Here is a 24,772-nt window from a genome sequence, read left to right as displayed (position 1 = left end):
AAACCCAAATACACATATTTTCTAGACACACAGTTACAAAGATTCAATCTCTAAACACATACTAACCTATCAACTCTATATATAAAGATGAAAAATTATAAGTTGCTTCAAGATTGCTGATTAAAAAAAAAGTTGCTTCAAGATTAATTTGAAAGAGCTACTGCATTTTCTATTTATATTAAGTTGTTCTAAGAATAATTTTGAAGAGTTACAGTATTTTTATTTTTACAAGTTTAACAGTTTTAATTGGTAATTCCCCTTGAATTTTTAAATTAAAAATAAAGGACCATAAAAGATGAAGTCAAGGAATAATTATTTTAACTGAATTAGTATATGTATGTGAAAGCAAAATTTTCAATCTGAGAATAAACTCTATAAGATAAATTTATGTATAATAATTAATAAATAAACCAATGCAATTGGGTTCTTTCCATTATATATGTGCATTATTTTGCTTTAATAATGCATACTACTTTTTATTTGTCAATATATATATATATAATATGTAGAGATTAGAGGATGAGTAACAGTATATATGGAAGAGATGGAAATTGTCCACCTTGGTAGTTCTGGATAGAAGTAATGAAGATTGTAAGAAAAGTGAGGAGTGTTGAGAAGAGATGAATAGAATTTTTTGTTGGAGGGAAGAGAGATGAAATAAATGATGTGAAAGAGAGTGATTAAGAGAAAAGGAGATTATTAAGAGAAATGTGAAAATGAAACTAAAGAATAGTCCAAAAGGGGGATGAGGGAAAAGGAGGAAACCCTAGGGAAGGAGAAAGGGGTGCAGGGGCTGTCAATTCCGGCCCCCACTTTGAAAACGCTTGTAGAGGACGCAAACACTTGCTCCAATCCCAAACGCCACCTCGTTCCTCTACTGGGTAAGTTTTCATTTTCCATATCTCACACATCCTACCTATTATTCCGCTTCCATCTCTGGACCATGGACTTGGTCACACTGGTTTTAAGTTTTTGGTAAATTTGGTGCCTAAGATTACGATGTATAACTGTTGTACGTGTTACATCCCCTCTCTTTCTCTCTCTCACACACACATCTTAAGCACCAACCAATCTCCTCCTCATTTATTACTTCCTTCCCTACTTCACCACTCTCTCTATATATACACCACTAAACCCTTTCTTCTTTCTCAGTTAACTTCTTTCTCTTCAACCTACCTTCCTTCCTCTTCTCATTTCAGTGTTTCTTCCTTCGCCTCTTGCTTTTCTTTTCTCTTTGCCTTCTTCTTAACTTTTCCACAGTAATTCTGTGCTTTCTACACGTTAATCACTATAGATGGTAGGTACTTTGGTAGCTTTTCTTTTGTATAGAGACTTATCAATGAATGATACTACTAAGTGGGTCTTGTGTTTGTTATGTTGGCCTACACATACACATGGGACTGAGCACCCTTTTATGCCTTATATTGCTTCTCCCTCTTTTTCTTGCCTTTACTTTTGCCTCATATATTGAGTTAGATTAGATTTAGGGTTAGGGTTAGGGCTGTTCTATTCTCGCCTCCTTTTCCACTTCCTCGTATTTGAAGTTTTCCTTTTTCACTGCCTAGCGATCTTGATGTTGGTAGCACAGAGAGGGTTCAATTATGAAGCCGTGAATGAACAAAAGAAACCAGTCACTGTTTGCCGGTGGAGCATCATCAAGATTCACAAGCTTTAGGGGCATTAATTTGTTTGAGGTGGTCCCTTATTACTCCAAACCAATTAGCCTTTGCGATGGGAATCTTGATGATGCTGCAGCAGCAATAAATGACTAATACTACAGGTATTGCTTGAGGATCTCACCACTACACAACTGTTCTACAACGCTCAGAGCAAAGGAGGTTTTTAATTAACTCAATAGGTATCATGCTAATTAGTTTTCTAATATTTAAGAAGTTAATTAGATCATGTCCCAGTTACTAGCCACTTTTGGATTTACCTTTATTAACTCCAGTGGCTGTTGAGTCATGTTGAACATGAATGGTGAAGTACCTCAGGTTTTTGTGGAAGTTTTCAATCAAGTGCAGTTGAGACCATTGGTTGATTGAGACAGCATAGATAATGATGCCATTGGCCTGTCTGGTAATGCACTCTGTAATCCTTTCTTGTGCCATTTTGAGGTTTAATATTCAGTAACGATGGAGTTGAGTGCTCTTACTACCTTTATGGAATTTGCAGTACTGCAGAACCCCTTACCACCTGCAAAGCTCAGTAGGTATGTCTGTACGTTGATGGAGCATTGTGTACTACCATGGATCATTCAATGCTTTTACTTCATGGACATTTGGGGTAACACTATTTATCTTTTCTCTTCTTCAGTCATACATAAATAATATATAATATATATATATATATATATATATATATATATATATATATACATCTCATACATATGTATTGAGTTTGGGCAAGCATCTTTTTCTTTTCCACGATGTGTTTGGAATATTAATGTCATTAATATTGCACATATGTAGGTTGCACTTTCAGTGCTGGTGATATTGCCATGGAAAGAAAGCAGATTAATTAGTTTCTTATCAGAATGCATATAATTATCCTCTTAATTAACAGGATATCTGGTGCAGTGTCTGCTTTCTTCATAAAGTAGCATCTAATCATCTCTATTTTTGGGTTTGCTCTTTTTTCTTAATGTTGTTAAAACGCTTTATTTGTTTTTGAGAACAATATGCTAGTAAAAGTTTAACTCATGGGATATATATAAAGCACAGGATTGAGCTTTAGGTCATTAAACGATCTAAATATTCTTCTAATAACTTTTAGATCAACAATACATTTACTTTGTTAAGTTCAATTCAGATGTTGAAAACTGAAACCTCTAATTTGCGATTACTTTTTTAAGCTGAGTTGTTTGTTTCCTATGTTATATTATGAAATATTGCAGTAGTGAATAAAACTCCTTCTGAAAAAGCAATGGTAACGTAACACATTATATTTGAATTGTTTTGCTTTTAAGAGTGATAGTTGGCAATGTGTAATTACAAAACTTGAATCCTAGTTAAAACTCATGCATTAATTTAAACTAAAAAGGCATTGTAAATTAAACCTTTGCACTTTTTTTCTGGTATTTTGCACTTATATTCTTTCACTAAAGACGAGTGCACACTTCCATTATGCTGCGTACTGTCCCCTTAATCGAATGAATGATGTTGGCGTCGTACCATGCATATGATGCTAAAGGTATATGTTTCATATTTATTTTTCTCTTCACTAACCATATTAATTTTTTAATAACACCAAAAATTAAAATATATTGAAAAATAATTCATTTGCAATTAACATTATTTGAAACTAAGTGGATCTCTCTTGTGGTTCAACGTCACTTTATGCAAGTCTCTTGTACATAGTTGTTCCATTTCTATCATCCATCATTAAAAAAAAAAAAACTTGAAAAACTGAAAATAAAAAAACAAGCAAACTTAAGCAACTTGTTCAAAACTAATGCTGTTAAATTTTACATGATACATTTTCAAAATATCTTACACATGATCACAGTCTCGAATTGTATGATCGATACAAAGTTACTTTCCTCAGAAGATAGATATTTTATTTTATTTTTTGAAGATAAATATTTCATGTAGTGTTGGTTTATTAATCCATATTCTGCTTTTAGCCAAATGTTGCCTTCAGAAATAATTATTAACCCATAAAACACCATTTTTTTTAATATCATTTGTTTTTATACTTATTGTTATAATTTGTAAATCTAAAAGCTTTATTGATAACAATAGCTAAATGTATGGAGGATCAACATTCAAAATTGAAACGCGGAAAGAGATTTAATCATGCAAAATAAATGAACAAATATTTACATTTTGCGTTCTTTGATAATATTTGATTGGCAATGCAATAATATCTTCTGCAAAAGTTTTTTACTATTGATTTTATTGTTAAGTCTGTCAATTATCATTTAAAAAAAAATAATCTCCTCTTATTTTTTAAAAAAAATTCTTTAAAGGCCTGTTTGTTTCAAATTTGGGTAAACTAATACTGTAGTGTTCACTGTAAAGGGTAAATGCTCGTTTTTATAATTAATTTTTATTATAAAGAAATATACTTGAATGTGTTAGTTATATTTAAAATTTATAATAATCATTTAGGTTATGACGTAAAGTTATTTTTATCTATTCTTTAAATTATTAAAATTAAAAATAAATATTAATACATTAAAAAAGAAATTCTTGAAAAGATCACGGTGTTTTATGATGATTGAGATAATTATGAATAAGTTATTACTCTAAATAATCCTGGATTCAGTTTCTTAGGCAAGACATTAGAATTCAACAAACCCACTCATGATATATACTTCGTGAAAAAAGGGTAAAATTGTACAATTTTTTTAGTTGATTAGAATAGAACTAATGAAAGAAGAAAAATAATATTAAAAATGCTTAATAGAAAAAAGATAGGAAAGTGAAAATTAAAAAGTAACTTTTCAGAATGTATATTATTAAGTTTGGATTGAACTAATATAAAATAATGAAATATAAGTTAAATACGTTCCAAGTTATTTTAGTGGTGAAGATATGTTAAAACTTGAAATTTCCATTAAAAAAAAAGAGTGAGAATTGAATTTGCTAGTATTAAAGAAATAAAAGGTGGTATGAATGATAGAGCAACATATGAGAAGGTAGAATATTTGATGGATTCCATTAGTTTCTGTGTGACCCACACCAAAGCATGATGCGTCATATCCTACATATATGCGTTCCCACCTCCATTTCTTTTCCACCTTATCAATCTCCATTAACTATCTCCTCAAAACTACAAATGCTAAACATGATCCTCCATGTGTTTAGCTTAAATTTAAGATATTATAAATAATAAAGTGTGGATTTAGTTTAGGTATGTTATGATTAGGGAGGTTAAGAAAGTTTGAGGGAAAATTTTTATTTTTATGACCAAAGAATAAATAAAATAAAATGAAATATTTTAGGGATGTCTCAACTTTTATAAAAAAACTCAAATCAAACTTCTTAATATCTACCCAATTGGTGATTCTATAGGTTCTACAAAACATCAATCAGAGTGGCATAGACATAACAAGATTGATATAGTTATGATCACATCAAAATACAATTACATCATCCCTCTAAAGGAGACACATTCTTACAAAAGAATACAAAATAAATATCATCCTAAACCCTTCTCCAACAACCGGATGTTTACCAACAAACAGAAGTAAGCAAAACATCCAAGAGCCATAAATATCAAACTAAACCTCCAAGAAAACTATGAAAGCCAAAAACTTCAAACTGAAACACACCAAAACTTATTTATATTAAATATATAAATATCTAAGAAGAAAAAATGTTATTTTTACCATTGATTTATAATCTTTCAAAAAAAATCATTTCTTTTACATGACTTACATTTTAATAAAAGATTATTTTTTTCTCTATTTTTAACCGTTGTAATCTGAAACATTTTAGAAATTGTGTGAAGTCATGGATCGAGTCCAAATACATGACATATATAGTTTTAAGGCCGATCTTCAAAAACACGTTAGAACCAAATACTTAATGAACTTATTAATCTTGTTGTCTCATGCCTGAAACAGAAGGATCGTGAGATAATGGACTGAATATACTTATACGGTAAAATGGTTTTGATTCAGATTTGTGAAAATAAAATAAAAAAATTTATTTACTTCTCATTGAAAATGAGGATGATGATTTGAAAATTGACTGAATATCTAGGATAATGATGATCAGTTTTAAAATATAACTAGAAAGAGATTAAATGAAATGTTGAGGTTGAATAGATGTTCCTTAGTAGAAGATGTTGTAAAGATATGAAGATTGTTGAAAGAATAAAGTAGGAGGCAATGTCCGCATGGAAGGTGAGAGCAGTAGGGAAGAAGGACAACTAGTACGCCGCACAATCTTTAATCACTGACTTATGGTACCCCTCCTCTCCTCTTCTCGTACAATAATTCAACTTCTACTTTCTCTTCCCACCATACTTTTTCTTTTCTTTTCTTTTCTTTTCTTTCTTACTCACAAAAACAAATCATTTTATTTTCATGGAAATGCTTCAACTATTTTTTGATTTGTTGCTTCTACTACTTTTTACTTCTAATTTCAAAATACAAATCAACCCTTTCTGGCCTTTTCGATTAATTTTTTTATTCTATTTAAGTGTGGATTTAAAAATACTATTATTTTCCAATTTACCAAAGATATTAAAGTATAAACAAAACACGTTGTGGAGCGGAGTAAGAAATACAGAGGAAACTATTTTTGCCTTTTACTATTAAAAAAAATACTAAACATGCTATATATAGAAATAACATCTCAAAAGTTTGAATATAATATTAAAGATCACAACGTGAAACACGGATTATGTGGATTGATCTGTAATCCGCTACTAGAAAATATGAGGTGAATTCACTAATTTATTTTGTTGACTTGTTTTTGTTCGTTCTGCATAACATGCAATCTGTGGGTCAACAACAAGATGACGCAGGTTGGTCCGCTGACTTGCATAAATAAAAAATAATTATTTAGTTTTTTGTGAAAAAAAGCAATATATCCCACTTACTCATTATTGCAGTGTGATATTTGTGATATTTATTTTATTTTATTTTAAAAAAATTGAATTGAATTTACTAAAAATGAAATATTTTATTTTAATAATCTAAAAGAGTTAATATTAAAAGTGACAACAAATTTAGTTGTAAGTAAAGTCTTCTATTTAAAATTTGTTAATAAAAAACAATATAAAGAATAGATTTCAATAAGATACACTTTAAAAAATTAGTCATTTTCATTAAAATATTTTGTAGTAAAATTTTGATAAGATACTGATATATTTACATACATATAAAGAAAAAATAGATGTAAAAAAAACTTTAATTATTTTTAATCAAGCCTATTGACAACCCTCGTACTTGAATTCATGTTTTTATCTTAATTAAATGAATTGAAAACATGGATAAAATTCTAATTTTAATTTTTTAGCAAGAGAAATTGTTTTTCATAATTAATAAAATTTTATTTTATTTTAAAAAGTATTTTCCTTTTGCGGACAAGCCCCTGAATTACCTCTTTTATCGGAGCAGGTTAGTGAAATGAGTCCGCCTTCTTTGCATGGAGCGAGCCAACCCAACCCGCATTGTTATTCCTATGTACTCTCTTTATTATTTGAACAATAAACTAATATTTAAGTATTTAATATTTTAATAAAAAAATACTCAAAATTGAATTCTTATATTTTATTCATTCTAACCATTGTTAAACTCCAAATGTAACATATTTTTGTTATCATAATTGTATTTTTATTTAAAAAATCAAATTTAATTACATAACAACTAAATCATAAAAAAAACAATATCACACACTATTGCAAATACTTGTTGAAAAAGGAAGATAAACAGTTTTAAAAATCTAAAAAAAAGAAAAAAGGGTTTATAAAAAGTTGAAACAATATATTAATTTTAAAAATAAATAGCTATAGTTAAATTTGTATGTGTATTTAGAGTTTTACTTTTTTATCCTTTTTCGAATAATATCTTCTTAACCATAAAAATTTGTTCGAACCCCTAATTTACAACAATTGTGAATGACTCCATTTATAAATATGAAACTGAAAGTATTTCATATTATGAGTAGAATTTCCTGAAAGTCTAACTATATCTAACTAGTTCTTGGAAAGTATAGGTTGGCATATCTATATTAACAAACTATAAAAAAAAAGTACAGAAAAGATTTTTACTAGTTTTTGTTTTGTTTTTTGGTATGTATAATTTTAAATATTTCTTTTTATATAACTCAAGTATTTCTATATTTATTTATTTATTACTGATAAAATGATAATTATAATATATAAATAAAATACCAAAATCTAAAATGATAGTTATTATACTTCTTTTTATTTAAATAAAAAATACAACAATTTAATCAAAAAGGTATATTAAAAGTCACCTTCTACACTTTTGTACAGAAATATACTTAATTATAGTCACTTAAATAAAACTATAACAATTTAATAAAAAAGGTATATCACAAGTCAACTCCACTCTCACTTAAAATTTTGCCAGCATGGTTGTTACAATGATGTAACAATGAATATTCTGTGTATTCATACTTTTTATTCCGTTTTCTTTTTCTTGTAGATAGATTTTGACATATCTAGCCATTGGGATGAATGGTCAATGAACTTTAAAAATTAATTATTACTTGGTCTCTCCATTCACACCAAAGAAGGAGCTCATGCTTCAGGTTTATTTCAATAGATTGAATGATGACAAAAAAACTTATTATTTGGAAATATCATAAATAGTTTTTCTTAGATACATTTATTTTCTAGTTTTTCTTGTTTATTTGTTGGTGAAGAACTGTAAGTAAACCTTATTTTCTCCTCTATTTTTGTTTATAAAAATTAAGGTAAGAGACTGGTCTATTAGTATCTTGTGTTTTCTTCTTCAGTAAGTTGGAGAAGACAAACAATTTGAACTTCCATGACCATGAAAAGAGCTACTTTAAATTCTTAATTATTGGTGGAAGTCTTTAAAACTAAATTTATGATCTCTCTTTAGAATTTAATAGGAAGAATTTAAAAATATATTACTAATTTAGAATTTAAAATAATTAATAATAAAATTTTGGTACCTAATTTAAAAATTAGTTTACAATTTTTTTATTAATAAAAAAATACTTTAAATATTAATAATTGTTTAATTTATAAAATAATATTTATTTTTAGTTAATGTAATAATATTTTTTTTCTTCTAATATACAAATATTATCATGATTTAGGTAGTTAAATTTATTTAAAATTTACAGCTATGAAACACAAATTACATCCACTACAAGAAAATCATGAAATAGAAACCAATTTGTTGAAACTAAAATAATTAGTTGCAATAGTAACTAAATTAGATACCATTTTAGAAACTAAAAAGAAATTTGGTTTCTAAACTAGTTTATATTATTTTCTATTATTGTTAAATAGTTTCTAAATTGATATCTAATTAGCAACCAAGGTTTTTTCTACCAAATTTAGAAACTAAATAATTGGTAGTTAAAACCTTAGTTGCTAATTAGATACCAATTTAGAAACTATTTAACAATAGAAACTAATTTAGAAACCAATTTTTTTTTTAGTTTCTAAAATGGTCTCTATTTTAGTTTCTATTGTAACTAATTATTTTGGTCTCTAAAAATTGGTTTCTATTTCATGATTTTCTTGTAGTGATCTATGGAACACAAATTACATCATTAATTTTAATATTCCGACTTTTATATTTTGGATAAGTTAGAAATTATTTTTATCCACTATTTTTGCCAATATGTTAATTTTTTTAATATTTTTATTCAAATATTAATACCTACATGTCTACAATTTTTCAAATAAACCCAAATATTACGAAGCCGACAATATCATTGATATCGGCCCAAGCAACAAAAAAAGGCCTACAAGTATTGGCCCAGACCACACTAAAACACATACCTGAGATTGGTATTTACAAGGAACTGATATTTACACACCTCTTTTTACTAAGTTCATCTATTGTTTATAATTTATTGCAATTTGAGATTTTAGTCTCATTTATGATAAACTTGTGATTTTTAGTTTTATCACATGTGATTTAATCCTTCCAACGGTTGGAATATACTGACGTATTAGGAGATTAAAATTGAATCAGTGCAATAGAATCTAATTGATGTTAATTAACTTTTTTGAGAGATTATAACTATATATTTATGATATTTTAAAATAGCATATTTATAATATTTCGAAGACCTAGTTAAAATTATTGAAATTTAAGAAATTAAAATCACACAGTTACAATATTTGATGGGCCAAAAATAAAATTTGTATTCTACTAATATATCTTTCCATTTTTCAAATTTTTTTTACAAGTTCACACTTAGAAATGTTCAAGTTTACAAGATCACTAATAACAAAGTAATATGACAACTATAAAAAAAAAAATTCACTTCATATTTCAAAAGGTTGAAAACATAATACTTTTTTTTTTAATTTCTCCTTGTTATTTATTATACCATGAATCTCCACCAATAGTCACACTACTTGTGTTTTTGTTTTGTTGAATTTCTCCTTGTTCTTTGTTATTATATCATGAATATCATGTCTCTTAATTTCAACCACTTGTAACTTTTTTGTTTAATTGATCAATCTCTTTCATTACCCGTACAAATGATGAAGTAAGTCACAATAAGAAATAAAATAAAATAAAAACAAAGAAAGAAAGAAAGAGAGAAGAATAAAGCAAAAGAAAGATAACATGAAATTTGACTATAAAACTGAAAAATTTAATAGAAATATGACACTAATGAAAACCAACACCAGCATGTTAAATCCACGAGACTTTCACGCCCAATAAGTGAAAAAGACAATTAAAATCTCTAATACTGTATTGATATTCAATTCTTTTACAATAACCATTTTAAAATTCTTCCAATCCACTACTACATAATTATTCAATAAAAATCAATTTTAAAGATTAAAAATAATTAATTTTTATATTAATTAAATTAAATACTAATTTAAAAAGAATTTGTTTATTAATATCTAAATTAATTTATATTATTAATAAATAATTTTTAAATTATATCTAGTTAATTATTAAGATTTTAATTATTACTTATTTAGATTTTAAAGTTGGTAGTTAGTTAAATACGAATTTTAAAACTATTTACTAGTAATAACAACTAATTCATATATCAATAATTTTTTAATTTTTTAAAATAATATATAATTTAATCAATATAATAATTAGTTACCAATGTTTTAACTACCAATTATTTATATTTTAAATTTGGTAGCAAAAACCTTGATAGCTAATTAGAAACCAATTTATAAACTATTTATCAGTAATAGAAACTAATTTAGAAAACAATAATTTCTTTAGTCTTTGAAATTGTGGTTTCTAAATTGATATCTAATTAACAACCAATTATTTAGTTTTTAAATTTAGTAGCAAAAACCTTGGTTACTAATTAGATATCAATTTAAAAACCATTTAACAATAATATAAACTAATTTAGAAAAAAAAATTAGTTACTAAGATGATCTCTAATTTAGTCATTATAACAACTAATTATTTTTTGTCACTAAAAATTAGTTTTATTTCATGATTTTCTTGTAATATTATATCTAAAATTAGTTTTTATTTAATAATTTTTTTAGTGTTCTAATTATTTCTTTCACAAGTTCCAACATAGTTAATGTCATTCACTCATATTATACATGTGAAGTATGCTTCTAATCAAATTTTGAAGATAATAAAATAATCTAAAAAATATATGATTAACTTTTTCTTCTTTACTCTTTCTAGTTTGACCTTTTTATATGTGATTTTTTTAATATATTTTAAACCCCTCAATCAAGTGTTGGAAAACAAAATTTCTAAAAATTTATTCATGAATAAATTTTTTTAAATACCACTTCACCTCCTTAACAATATACATCTATCTTTATTTACAAGTAATTAGCATAATACTAATTGAATAACTATCAATAGAAATATTTTATCAAATATTATGTTGGATATGCAATAAAATCATGGTGAAGTGGACTAGTAATGCTAAGGATACTTTTGAGGACTTTAGCCTTATTTTAACTCTTCTAATAAATATATATTTGAAAAAAGTGAATGTATTCAAATTAGTGTCTAATAATTTGTGTAACTGATAACTTAAAGAAAACATGTATTATATATTAAAGGATCAAAGGCATGAGATGAAGTAGTAGTAGTAATAATTTGACTGCGAAATGCATTTTGATGGGTTGACTTGGAATGAAGTTAATGCATTTGTTTAAGATGTTAAAATTCCAACCACCTCAATCCAATTAAATTATATATATTTAGACGGGTTAGAAAAAGGTAGTATTTGTTTAGAAAAAAATAATTAACTATTATATTATTTAAATTAGATATAATTTTAAATTTTATTTATTTATTAATATCTAAAATAGTTATTTTTAATGATTTTATTATCATATTATTTATGGAATGAAATTAAGCTTTTGAGGTATTGTTTTTAATTAACACAACTATCAATATTAATCTTAAATTAAGTATGACATAAGTCGTTCAACGATTTTCTGAACTAGTTATTTAGGCATGTGTTAAGTTTACCCAAATTTTGCATATTAATATGTTTTCACAATTCTTCTTATAAACATATATAAAAAATAAATAAAATTTAAATTAACTTATTTATAAATTAGTATTTTGTATAAGAATTAATTTTTAATTTTTTTATGTAACAATTATAATTTTTTAACTTGTATAGAAATTAGTTTTAATTTATAAAAACTATTTTACCTTATTTATTTATTTTTTAACATTATTTGAGAGAAGTTGATCCACATTTTTAGTCAAGTTACTGTGATTGAAACGATGGAGGTGATGGGGAGACAGAAAATGGATGCATGATGATCATGGTTCAACCAATTTTTGATTTAATAATAACTACCCTATTCTAGTTATATGTCCCGTTTTTCAATAACCTTCTTAATGTTCAACTGCCATCATGCCAACTATATTAAATTGCTACTGTCTTCGATTATTATTTTTATTCTGTCACATAGAATTTTCGTAGAACAGTTTGATGTTTCCAAATGTCAAATTGCTTGAATGTGAGTGCACTAGGGATTAATGCTTTTAAAAACAGCTATATGTATCAATTAAAGATGGTGGGAAATGGTCAATTATATATATATATATATATATTTCTGTTGTATTGTTATATGTTTGTTAAACTAAAATGATAAAAAAATTTCCAACTTAAAATATAGAAAATAAAATATTGGACTATTGGACACTTGAGCAAGAGATGGAAAATTCATTTTCTCTCCATTCAGTTTGCATTACTTAAGTCCTAATGTTTTAAGTAAAACTCTAGAATAGTAGTTAAGCCCCAAATTGATATATATACGCTTAAGTTAGGGAGATCCATTATTTGAGAATATTACCTGTTAGGTAATCCTTACTCAAGCGACATTCCCTACTTTCAGAAAACATGTTTTAAATTAGTTTAAAATGCATACATATGTATAAGTATAGTTCATGTATGTTATATAAATTTAAATATTTTATTCTAAGAACATGTTAAGCGTTTGAGTGGACAAATTGATTCGATTAATAATAATAGGTTATAAGTGTGAATGGTATGATGAGTTTTATATTAAATTGAATTATTCATACCTAGGATAATACATTAAGTAGGGTGACAAAATGGGTTGACAATAAACTCCTCCTCCCATCCCACTTACTAGGTTTGTGGGTGAGGCGACATGAGCTAGGTTAAAACAGGTTGGTAGGATAAAATTACCAATCTTGTCTTGCAAATTTATTGGCGAGTTGGTGACCTAACCTGTTTTGCACCCAAAATGTTGAGCCAATTTGTGATTTGCAAGGATTGAGTATGTGAACCTATGATTAACAAAGATCCCCTTGCATCGCTGATATAAGTGAAAAGTTAAGGGGATATTTTTGCCCATCCTGATATTTATTGATGCACGAACTTTGGATGCAATGAACTTACCTTGATTCTTTATTTTGTGATCCACATTTTGATCAATATTGTATTAGGTCATGTGTAAATCTCTGATAGGACATATTTTTTATAAGTCTTATGAAACGTGTATGCGTAATACTTAATATCTTGTATCCAATTTTGAATTAGATTCATTTGTAATTTTAACATGTTAATATGTGGATTGAATAGACTTGTATCTTGTATCCAATTTTGAATTAGATTCATCTGTAAATTTAGTGTGTTAATATGTGGATTGAATAAACATGACTTGAGTGGTTTTTGGTTTGAGATAATATCTTATTGTACATGATCATATTATTGAAATAAGTATATATTGAATTAATGAAATGTGGTTGCAATATGTTAATATAATACAAAATTATTTTCTAGCTTACCTTTTTTATAATTGTTATGTGGTATTCTACACTTATTATAGGAGGAGAATATGTTGTATGTTCCTGAAAATATTCTAAAACACCTAATGTTTGAACAATATACATATATAAATATATATGCTTTATGTAAATTTAGAGATAATTATTTTTCATAAACTCTATGTTAGATATGATAGTTTTTAATAGGTAAATGATTAATAAACCTATACGTTGAAAGTGGATAGTAATATAATTTGAGATGTTAAATACAAAATAAAGTATAATGTGAAGGAGTTTGTTTCACATGAACTTTAATGTGCCTAACATTCCTGTAATGTGATCACATTGTATGAAAATGACAATATCAACATATGACAATGACAAATTATAGATAGAAGTTTGAGTCTCACAATGTGTCATTAAGTTATCTGCCCGATGTCACTGACAATGTTAACTCATTGTTAGAGCAAGATTCCTCCTTCACACTTTTGATGGTATAAAGTGAAGGTTGTAGAGGAGAAGGCAATTGGGTATTTTCATTTGAAAGAAAAGAAATGACCTCAAGCATAGTGGGTCTATCATTTGCTTTGTCTTGAGTGCACAAGAGACCTATATGAATGCATCTTATAACTTGGATGTGGGGGCATGAACCATTCAACAATGTGTCAATTAGCTTTAGAGCTTCCCCTTGAATCCATAATTGCCATGCCTGAAACAAATTAATACATTCACTTAGTTTTGATAACATCAATTGAATTTTAATTTATTTTTCTTCATTTAAGGTAACTTACATATCCTATAAGATTGAGTGAAAAACTATCACTAATATTCTTCTTTCCACTCACAATCTCTAAGAGTAGCACGCCAAAGCTGTATACATCAATTTTGCTTGAGATAACTCCACTCATAACATACTCTGGAGACATATAACCACTGCACAAATATTAAATACTTAAAAGAGTATACATAGAAATTTTTAAAGTAAATATTGACATATTTTGCTTTTAATATAATAAGAAAAATAAGTATAGAATTAGTACAAAAACTTTAATTTGATTAATTTTGGTTGAACTCTCTTTGTGGTTAACGTAATTGAACATGTTTTTGCTCTTTAGTAATTGTCACATGTATTTATTAAAAGAAAAACTAATATTAATATGCAATTAATCTTGAAGGAGGTCTTCTACTCTTTGTTTTTTGTTTTTTAATTTGTAGTTCCTTCAAGATTAATTGTACATTAATGAAATTCAAACAAAACTAAAATTTGTTGCACTGAACCTAATATTATCATCTAAAATTTTATCATATAAATACTTACTATGTTCCAACAATTTTATTTGTTTTTTCTTCCACTAGTGCCAATGTAAGTATCCGAGCCATTCCAAAATCTGATATTTTTGGATTTAACTCATTGTCTAATAAAATGTTGCTAGCCTTCAAATCTCTGTGTAAAACTTTTAACCTTGAATAATGATGTAAATATACAAGTCCCTGAGCAATTCCTTGGATAATTTTGTACCTTATCTTCCAATCTAACTCAGTTCTATTGGTGGCATCTATTTAGAAGAAAAGGACAATGAAAATTAATTAAAATGACCAAGTCTTGAATATATAGATGAAATATTTAACAAGTAAGCATATTAGATGAGAATATTTTCATACCGAAAAGGTATAAATTCAAACTTTTGTTGGCCATGTATTCATAGACTAATATTCTTTCTTCTCTGTCAATGCAAAATCCTAAAAGCCTCACTAGGTTAGTGTGCTGCAGTTTCACAATCAGCATAGCTTCATTTCTGAACTCTACCAATCCTTGTCCTGAGCTTTTTGAAAGTCTTTTTATAGCTATTTCTTGACCATTTGGCAATTTACCCTAAAAACATAATTCTCCTTATTTATTTGTGAATATGCAGTTAATCCAAAATAAAAATATATATTAATAAGAATTTATTACCTTGTAAACAGGTCCAAAGCCACCCTCTCCAATCTTATTTGTGGAAGAGAAATTGTCTGTTGCCTCAAGAATGGTTATAAACTCGAATTTATGTGTATCATTGCCTGTCTTCTCATTCCATTGTTCTCTTCCCTCATCGCATGCATCAGAAATTTCAGTATTTTCTCCAATGTCAGAGAATATATTTGCTCGCTTCTTACGCTTTTCAACTGCATATATGATCATACATAAAAAAATCATAAGAACTTTCAAAGATAAATATAAGATAATAGCTCCATTTTGAATCTCAGGTGTACTGTTTTATTTGTATTATTTAGTCAAACTAATGTCTTGAAAGAATTATGCTTAAACTTCTGAATTTCCAAATGATGTAGATTAACCTCTTTCTTTTTGTTTTCTCCACAACATGATAAAGGATGCAATGAATGAGATTATCAGAAGAAGAACTCCAACCGCAGCACCTTCAATCCATATTCTCCTCTTCTTGCCTTCTGCATGAGAAGAAGAGTGCTAATTCATACATACATACTATAACAAAAATAATTCTTTAACATCCATGCATGCAAATTATATTCAAATTTAGAAGTAAGTTGTTGTAAATTAATCAACACATGCTGTACACAAAAATCTAATTTTGTATACAGTAAAATATAATAAACTTTTTGAATAACTTCAATGATTTAAAGTTCTTGGTAAAACTAGTTTTTTCTTAGATAGAGCTAAATTTTAGGTTATAAAGAAGAAAATGTTCTGTTGTGTGTATGAACTTACTGGTTTTGGTTTGGCTGGGAAAGAAGAAAATTGGACGACCAACACCGGAATTACTCTCAAGAAAGTCTGATGTGTCTCTGCTCCATATTTCACAGCCAGTTGCATCCTTGAATGCATAAGTGTAAGCCTCACAGGAGCAATTTTTCAAGCACCTCATCCAGCAATCAGAAATGGTCAAGTTCTCTGTTTCATCAAAGATGTATCCTTTCCTTGACATTTCTCCAAAGCTATTCCAACTTGGCAAGTACAAATCACTATCTTTCCTACATTTGGGAGGCTGTGGCATTGCACAACCATGCACAATCTCACTACCAGTACATGAGTAAGGGACACCACTAGCATTGATTATACCCAATGGTCCCATGATGAGAAAACCAGAAACTGAAGCATATTCATAGTACGTCAAACTTTCATTTGAAAAGAAAGTGAAATTGAAGTTCTCTCGCTCAAGTGATGAAGAATTCAGATTGCAAAAACTTCCATTTCTCCACTCTCCACTGCTCCAAATAATGGCCCCTCTCCATCTAGTAATCAATTGGTTAGTTTTGGGGTCAAGGCTTAAGGAGAAAGATCCTGACCAAAGAGTTCTGTAACTTCTCCTTGCTGTTAGAGACCACCTGTGGCCACTGTGCTTGTCATAGCCAATTTTCATCCGTGATAAAATTGTGTCTGTGGGGTAATCAAAGCTCTGCCATAACACCCTCTTCACAGATCCATCTGAGTTCAATTCATGAAGCACAAAGTTTCCTGTATCTAGCAAAGAGGCTCTAACACTTTTGTTACTTTCTGCTTCAACTGAATATAGTATCATAGTGGTAGAACTTGACACAATTTTAAGGTTGCCATATTCATCAATTGTGAGAACTCCAGGGTCATCATGGATTGGATTGTCCCTGTTGGCAAGCCAAACATAGTAAGAGATGTTATTATCTGATATGCCAAGGTAGAATTTGGTGTTAGCTTCAGAGCCACCATCAAGCTGAAAGAAATGCAGTGTGTATAAACCTGAAGGCGAAATCAAACGGTTCGTTGCTGCAAGGGGATGGCCTTGGACCAACGTGTTTTCCCTCAAGTTTGAAGGCTTTGTAAGCTGCAAGAGACAGGTCAAAGTGACGATGAAGCATAGCACTCTCTTGCTCAAAGTGAGAACCATTTTTGTAGAAAGTTGCACTTAACACTATCTGAATTTACCACATATATATAGATAGACGGGTCAAAAATCCACAGAGTATAATTAATTTTAATTGCAAACATATTTATTCTTTTTTTTTTCTTTTATAAAAATATTTATGAGAGAGGTTGGATGAATCATAGTACTTGTCTACTTAAAAATTGTACTTGGAAACCTCTTTTTTATACTCATTCATTTTATCGATTTTATAACGATGATGAAATTCATTACACAAATGATGAAAAGTGAAAAGAAAACAAGAGATACAACAACATAAAATACAAATGAAAGTAATTTGACGAAGTAATGTTGTAACAATTGTATAAGACATCGTTAAGACATAATACAACGAAATGTTATATTCGAACTTAAATAATGTTAATAAATAGTTTGTATTTTGATGAAATTATAATCTACACACTAATATGTTTGACATTATTATTATTAGAAAAGAAGTTATGTGTTAGGGATAATATCCCGGTATAGGTGTTTTTTCTATATGGATGAAAGATAATTGGTAGTAGAGTTGAAATATTCCTAAAATATTTGAATTAATTAATTATTTAGTTGCTAATAAAAAAAAAATATGTTTCTTCTTGTTTCTTTCTTTAGTGTGACCAACGCAGGATTCTTAAATTATAACTACAGTGTTGTGGGTAGTTGGTATATCTACCAAGAATTTGACCCATTGAAAGCCACGGGACACAATGAAGACAAGGTCAATGAGATTTAGAATCATAAATAAACATAGAAACTAAAAAAAAAAAAATGTTTCAAAAGGGAGCATGTTATGGTAGGCACGATAAATGCTATAAGTTATTGATTATACTGTGTTTACTTTGGTTGATCCAATTACAATTAGATTAATTTCGGATTCTGTATATTAAGTACGCTAATTTAAACTCAATTCAATGATGAAATCAATTAAAAGATAGTTGAGTTAGATTGCATTATCAGGTTCACGGATGGAAACTCGTTATATCCATATTTTTAAACTAAAATTTGTAACACCAAAAGCCAGCCTCTCCCATTTTCTTTCTTTGCCTAATCTTTCCTCTCTCTATATATCTCCTCACCCGTCTCTAAATTTTCTTCTCTAAATCTCATATATATTTTAGAATCCGATTGTAATTCGCAATAGGTGAAGAATCATAGATTAATCATATTCGATAAGAATTTAAAACAATTAACCTCCTTTTTACTCTAAAGATTTATTCTTATTTGTTTTATCACATAATTTTGTCATTAATTTGGGTGGATCAGTTGAGAAAAGTGTTCATCTCAACATGATAAATCCTATATTAAAATTGGAGATGTTTGAATAACTTGCTTCACAAAATTAGATTTTTTGTATAACATTTTTGACTTAGATTTTTGGAAGGTTGCTTTGAAATAAGAAATTTCAGGTGAGGGAAGTTATTGTTCTCAAGACCTGGATGTGAAGGTAACATGGTCACAAATCCCAAAGTTTTATTGCAGGGTGTGATTTGTTTACTGAAATGAATGTAAATTTATGAAAATGATAAGTGGTTAATGATTTAAATTGATTATGATATGAAGTTTAATCTTGGTTTTTACTTAACAAATTGAGTTTTAAAAGGAAGTATACAGGCTCTCAGTCTCAACTTTGCTCAGTAGAATATTCATGTGATAAGTAGATTTGGACATGCATATTTGGGATGTTCTCGACCCCAAAACCGCCCAATATTTTTCATCTGTGCTTAAGTAGATTTTACATGCAGAGTTAGGGGAGTCTCAATCTCAAATTTGCTCAACAAAATTTTTCTACACTAAACGAATTTGAAATGCAGTTTTGGGGGTGTTCTCAGCCTCAAACTCACTAAGCCAAAATTGTTATGAAAAACTCATTCTTGAAAGCTTCTTTTGGAAGGTATCTATGTTCTAGAAAAAAAATTCCAAAAATTATGTTTGAAAAGTTCGTTCTGAAATATATTTCATGTTTTATGGAAAGCTTGTTTTGAAAATATTATTCCAAAAATCCCGTTCAAGAAATTTTATTCTACAAATCATGTTCTGGAAATTTAAGAAAGTTTGTTCCAGAAGATTTTCATTATAGAGAATTCGAAAGTCACTTTTACAAAGACTAAAATAATCATTTTAAAAAATATGTAATGCAGTACGGGGTGCATAAAGAAAAAACCTAAGTGACATTGTGTAAGGCCTATTTCATAAGCCCATAAATTTAGTTGTCGGTATCATTTGAAATATTAAGCAGCTTATTTGTTTTCCATTTATAGATCTTAGCTTTCTAATAAATCTTGTCACTTCCAACCTCAACATCAATACATTGGAGACTTGAGCACTTGTCATCACTAATTTATAGTTATTTACAATTATTACAGATTTTGAATTTTTCCAAGAGTATTTTAATTATCTACCTGAAGTCAATGAATGTGTTGTCTCCTTTATGGAACAAGTGTAGTGCACATCTCTATTTTCCACTCCTCCAGTGACACAAAATCCTGGTTGTGTAGGTTGAGGTAAATGTGTAATTTCATTTGAAAGAAAAGAAACAACCTCAAGCATAGTGGGTCTGTTTCTTGCTTGATCTTGTGTGCACAATAGACCAATATGAATGTATCTTAACACTTGTGTAGGGGAGTATGATCCATTCATGTTTGAGTCCATTAGATTTAGAGCTTCACCTTCATTCCATAATTTCCATGCCTAAAGTAAACACACTTTGTTAAATGTAAAACCAATGACACACAATTTTAGCATTCACATGTTGAAAGATTTGAAAACACTTACATTAAAAACAAGATTAAATGGATAATCAGTACTATTCTTCTTTCCACTTAAAATCTCTAACAGAAGGATGCCAAAGCTGTAAACGTCTAATTTAGTTGAGATAACACCCATCATAGCATATTCCGGAGACATATAACCACTGAAATGATAATACTAATTAAAGATAAAGAATTTAATTATAAAAATTATTAATATATTTAAAAAATAATATATACTTACAATGTTCCAACAATTCTGTTAGTTCGTTCTTCAGATTCTGTCAATCCAAATATTCTAGCCGTACCAAAATCAGATATTTTTGGATTTAATTGATTGTCTAATAAAATGTTGCTCGCTTTCAAGTCTCTATGTACCACTTTTAATCTTGAATATTGATGTAAATATACAAGTCCTTGTGCAACTCCTTCAATAATTTTGCATCGTGTGTTCCATTCCATTGTAGTGTCTTGGTTAGAACCTACTTCAAAGTAAGAATTAGTAAATAGAGTAGAAAAACATTTTTCAAATATAAAGTAAATGTGTTAAACGATCTAATGTATGAAATTGCATACCAAAGAGGTACAAATTCAAACTTTTGTTGGGAAGGTACTCATAAACTAATATCCTTTCTTCTTTGTCAATACAAAAACCAAGCAGTTTCACCAAGTTGGTGTGTTGGAGTTTGATAATTAGCATCGCTTCATTCTTAAACTCTATCAGCCCTTGTCCCGAGCTTTTTGAAAGTCTCTTTATGGCTACTTCTTGTCCACTTGGTAACTTCCCCTTTTAGAAAACATTAAAACTTCATATTCAGTTCTGAATACAAACTTGCAAATTTTCTATTAGCTAAAGAAATCATCATAAGAATTACCTTGTAGACAGGTCCAAAACCACCCTCTCCTATCTTATTTGTGGAAGAAAAATTGGCAGTTGCCTCAAGAATAGTTTGAAAATTGAAAATATACATATCATCACTGGTCTTTCCCTTTTTCTTTTGTTCGTTTCTTTCATTGTAAGCAATGGAAATTGCAGTATTTCCTCCGATTTCAGACAATAATTTTGTTCGCTTCTTGCGATCATCAGCTGCATATTTCAATATCATGCATGAAGCTTAACTAAAGTCATTGATTTATGTTATATCTTTGGTTGAATAAAGTCACCACCTAAAGATATCCTTAAATTTCAAATAAAATCATAATAGTTTTAGTATATTATTACCAATTGGCTTATATTTAAGATTTCTTTTAGGATAAAATAAATAAGAGACCAAACCTGATATGTTGTTAATATAATTACCTTTTAGTTTTAGTTTTTTCCACAACTTATTGCATGTGAAGCATAAGATGATTAGGGAGAGACTTCCAACTATTTTGCTTATGATCCATATCTGAGTGTTGCCTGCATTGAAATTGGAACCATTAGTATTATGTAGCCTTATGTAGCCCCGGTGGAGCTGCGGCTGCTGCTACACTTTCAACAATGATTTGAAATTTGAATCTCTTATATCTATACACTTTTCACAAACAAATGTCCATATACATTTATAGCACTGCTATATATATTAATTAGCACAGTAATCATAGAAGTAAGAGGAGTATCATAGTTTATGCACTTTTTACCTTTTTTTCTACCAACAAGGAAGTATATCTGACGCCCTCCAGCAGTCAAATTAGTAGTGGCCACAAAGTTTGCTGAGTCCCTGCTCCATATCTCACACCCAGTTTCATCCTCGTTAACGTAAGAGTAGGCCTCACAACTGCAATTGTTCAAGCACTTCATCCAGCAATCAAAACTTGTCAGGTTCTCACTTTCATCAAATTTGAAACCTGTCCCTTGCATTACTCCATAGCTATTCCTGCTACCCCGGTACAAACTTTCATGATCTCTACATTTGGGAACACTTGGCATTGAACAACCAGATAGAAAGTAGTTATTGACGCATGAGTAAGAAACACCAGATATGCCGCCATATATTGAACCTGAAGGCTCTAAGTAGATATAACTAGGAAGATATGACACATAGGTTTCATTTTCATTTGAGCAGTAATCGAATTCGAAGTCCTTCTCATAAAGTGGAGACTTTAGATTGGCAAAGCTTCCATTGCTCCATTGCCCACTACTCCAAAAAATGTTCCCCCGCCACCATATCATCAATTGCTTCGTTTTGGGCTCAAGGCCAAGGGTGAAAGACCCTGACAAAAGAGTCTTTTCACTTCTCCGTGATGTTATAGACCAATTTTGACCTGTTTTTCTGTTAAACCCTAGTCTCATCCCCATCATAAGAACGTGTGAGAGATGATCAAAGCTTTGCCATAATATCCTCTTCAGAGATCCATTTTGGTTCACTTCACGAAGCATAAGGTTGCCAGTATCTTGCAATATGGCGTTGAAGGTAGTATTGCTGTTAACTTCTCTTCCAGCATCAGAAGAATAGAGCATGATACTGGAATTTCTTTCCCGGTTGGAAATAATTTTCAAGTTACCAAATTCATCAATTATGAGAAACGTTGCAGGATCCTGGATTGGCATGTCTCTATTAGCAATCCAGAAATTCTGATCAGTTGAATTTTCAGCTGATTTTCCAATTCCAAGGTAGAAATCTTCAGAGCCTTTATTCTGAAAGAAACTCATTGTATACCAACCTGTAGGTGAAATCAAACGGTCACTTGTTGTGAACTCATGACCCTGTAGTAACTCGTCTGTGTTCAAGTTTGAAGGTTTCGTTACGTGCATGAAACAAGTGAAAGTGATGAAGCATAGTATACTTTGGCTGATAGCCATTGTTACAATGAACGAGTGTAGAACACCACACTTTAAATCTTATATGGATGTCATGGAAAAAAAAAATAATAAACCTTTTGGAATGAGTCCCTTTACGCTTTCATTTGTTTTATCATGCAGTATGCTTCCAATAATATTCATATATAATACACCATGTCTGGTTTATATTTTCTGGTTTACGTTTTCTTTTCTAATGAATTCAAAGTTCATTAGCCGAAGAAAGTGGAAGTTCCACAACCATGGATGTGATGATATATGTATTCAATGTAACTGGTTAAAAACTAGAAGAATGAATTAGGCTGAGAGTGTTGCTGACCTAGCTTATATAAGTAATTAAGCTCAGAAATAAGGTATTGAATATATTTTATTGAATGTTTTTTTGAGTGTTTTTTTTTTTGGCGGTGATTTTTCTATTTAGTTGACTATTTACTACATCTTTTGAATTCAAGGGAGGCTTTATATTAAAGAAAATAGAAAAATTACTGTCGGAATAAACTAATATGGTAGCTTACGTGATAGATTAATTATAATAATGAACGTCAACTTTATAGGCCATCATGATAAAACTAAATTTGAGAAATATAAATAGTTAAAAAATTACAAATATAATTGACTTTATAAATTTAATCTTAATATTGGATCACCATTTTTCAATATTTTTGCCAACATTTATTTTTTAGTCTTATTTGAAATGACTTCGTCATATTATTGTACGCAACACCTGTATATCAGAATGGATCACTTTTTCGTTAAAAAAATTCAAAAGTGTAACGATGAACTTAGCAACAGTTGGGGTGGGAATAACAAAATGAAAATCAGTAAATTAGCAAAAAGAAAATAAGATAAAATGCAACAAATTTAAAGAGGGCAAGGAATGGTTATGTTTAGAAATGAAAAGGAAATACAGAATACGGCTGATTCTTCATAATTTTAACGTTATTAAAAACATCCCTATTTTTATCTATTTGATAATATATTATATATACAAAACAGATAAACATATACTACTTATATAGTTACATAATTTTTTTAATTAAAAGTATTCTATAATTTTTCAATTTTTATTTTTATTAATTTTTTTAAAGTTATATTATTTTAATATTATGAAAATATAAACATATATGCGAAATATGAAATAATAAGGATTAAAAGAACTGTGTTCGTGCAATTGAGTCATGTAGAAAATTAAAATTGACAATAACAGTGGAGAATGTTCACACTGTTTGAAAAATAAGGCACGCAAACCAATTTATTATTATTATTTTTGCTCATTATTCTATTTGTACGAGACTGCTGCAATAATAATATTTCTACTCCGTATTTTTCATTCATATTAAAGTAACTCAAGTATTTTTATGTTCAATATTCTCTTATAATAATATTTATTATAAATTTGTATCTTTTTGTTCCAATTAAATTACGATAACTATTATTCTTTATAGGT

General features: G+C 28.6%; 2 protein-coding genes and 1 long non-coding RNA gene across 7 annotated transcripts; 1 reads left to right on the top strand and 2 right to left on the bottom strand.

Moving 5' to 3' along the window:
• Window positions 1-515: 515 nt before the first annotated feature.
• LOC137814985 (uncharacterized) lies at window positions 516-2,806 on the top strand. 5 transcript variants are annotated; one of them, XR_016514938.1, is made up of 3 exons: window positions 516-881; window positions 1,566-2,286; window positions 2,472-2,806. It is a non-coding gene; the product is annotated as an uncharacterized LOC137814985 (long non-coding RNA). The 5 variants fall into 5 exon arrangements; XR_016514939.1 differs by lacking the exon at window positions 516-881 and adding an exon at window positions 891-1,297; XR_016514936.1 differs by lacking the exon at window positions 516-881 and having other exon boundaries at window positions 893-1,858; window positions 1,952-2,286.
• An 11,409-nt stretch (window positions 2,807-14,215) lies between these two features.
• On the bottom strand, window positions 14,216-17,778 carry LOC137816255 (G-type lectin S-receptor-like serine/threonine-protein kinase CES101). The gene is made up of 7 exons (XM_068619332.2): window positions 16,626-17,778; window positions 16,235-16,345; window positions 15,855-16,063; window positions 15,563-15,773; window positions 15,219-15,456; window positions 14,692-14,833; window positions 14,216-14,609 (listed from the first exon to the last, which is right to left on the bottom strand). Exons 1-7 carry the CDS (start codon window positions 17,776-17,778, stop codon window positions 14,325-14,327), a joined length of 2,349 nt encoding a protein of 782 aa, XP_068475433.1. The 3' UTR covers window positions 14,216-14,324.
• A 2,376-nt stretch (window positions 17,779-20,154) lies between these two features.
• On the bottom strand, window positions 20,155-23,328 carry LOC137816107 (G-type lectin S-receptor-like serine/threonine-protein kinase CES101). The gene is made up of 7 exons (XM_090300226.1): window positions 22,167-23,328; window positions 21,844-21,945; window positions 21,419-21,630; window positions 21,120-21,330; window positions 20,788-21,025; window positions 20,569-20,707; window positions 20,155-20,484 (listed from the first exon to the last, which is right to left on the bottom strand). The coding sequence occupies exons 1-7, from the start codon at window positions 23,326-23,328 to the stop codon at window positions 20,188-20,190; spliced, it is 2,361 nt and encodes a 786-aa protein (XP_090156352.1). The 3' UTR covers window positions 20,155-20,187.
• Window positions 23,329-24,772: the final 1,444 nt, after the last annotated feature.

This window comes from Phaseolus vulgaris, chromosome 1 (genome assembly GCF_051622355.1).
Source record: "Phaseolus vulgaris cultivar YP4 chromosome 1, ASM5162235v1, whole genome shotgun sequence".
NCBI lineage: Eukaryota > Viridiplantae > Streptophyta > Magnoliopsida > Fabales > Fabaceae > Phaseolus > Phaseolus vulgaris.
Note: the sequence above shows the minus strand (reverse complement) of the source record. Positions and strands in the feature narration are given on the sequence as shown.

What these genes read in the sequence shown, in the direction of transcription:
- LOC137816255 (XM_068619332.2), bottom strand. Translation starts at nt 17,778, where the DNA reads ATGGTTCTCACTTTGAGCAAGAGAGTGCTATGCTTCATCGTCACTTTG. An exon ending in AATAAAATTGTTGGAACATA is followed by an intron (nt 14,834 to 15,218) that starts GTAAGTATTTAT and finishes ATATTTGTGCAG; the next exon opens with TGGTTATATGTCTCCAGAGT. An exon ending in CACTCAATCTTATAGGATAT is followed by an intron (nt 14,610 to 14,691) that starts GTAAGTTACCTT and finishes AATTTGTTTCAG; the next exon opens with GCATGGCAATTATGGATTCA.
- LOC137816107 (XM_090300226.1), bottom strand. Translation starts at nt 23,328, where the DNA reads ATGGCTATCAGCCAAAGTATACTATGCTTCATCACTTTCACTTGTTTC. An exon ending in CCTTGTTGGTAGAAAAAAAG is followed by an intron (nt 21,946 to 22,166) that starts GTAAAAAGTGCA and finishes ATTTCAATGCAG; the next exon opens with GCAACACTCAGATATGGATC. An exon ending in CATTTAATCTTGTTTTTAAT is followed by an intron (nt 20,485 to 20,568) that starts GTAAGTGTTTTC and finishes TGTTTACTTTAG; the next exon opens with GCATGGAAATTATGGAATGA.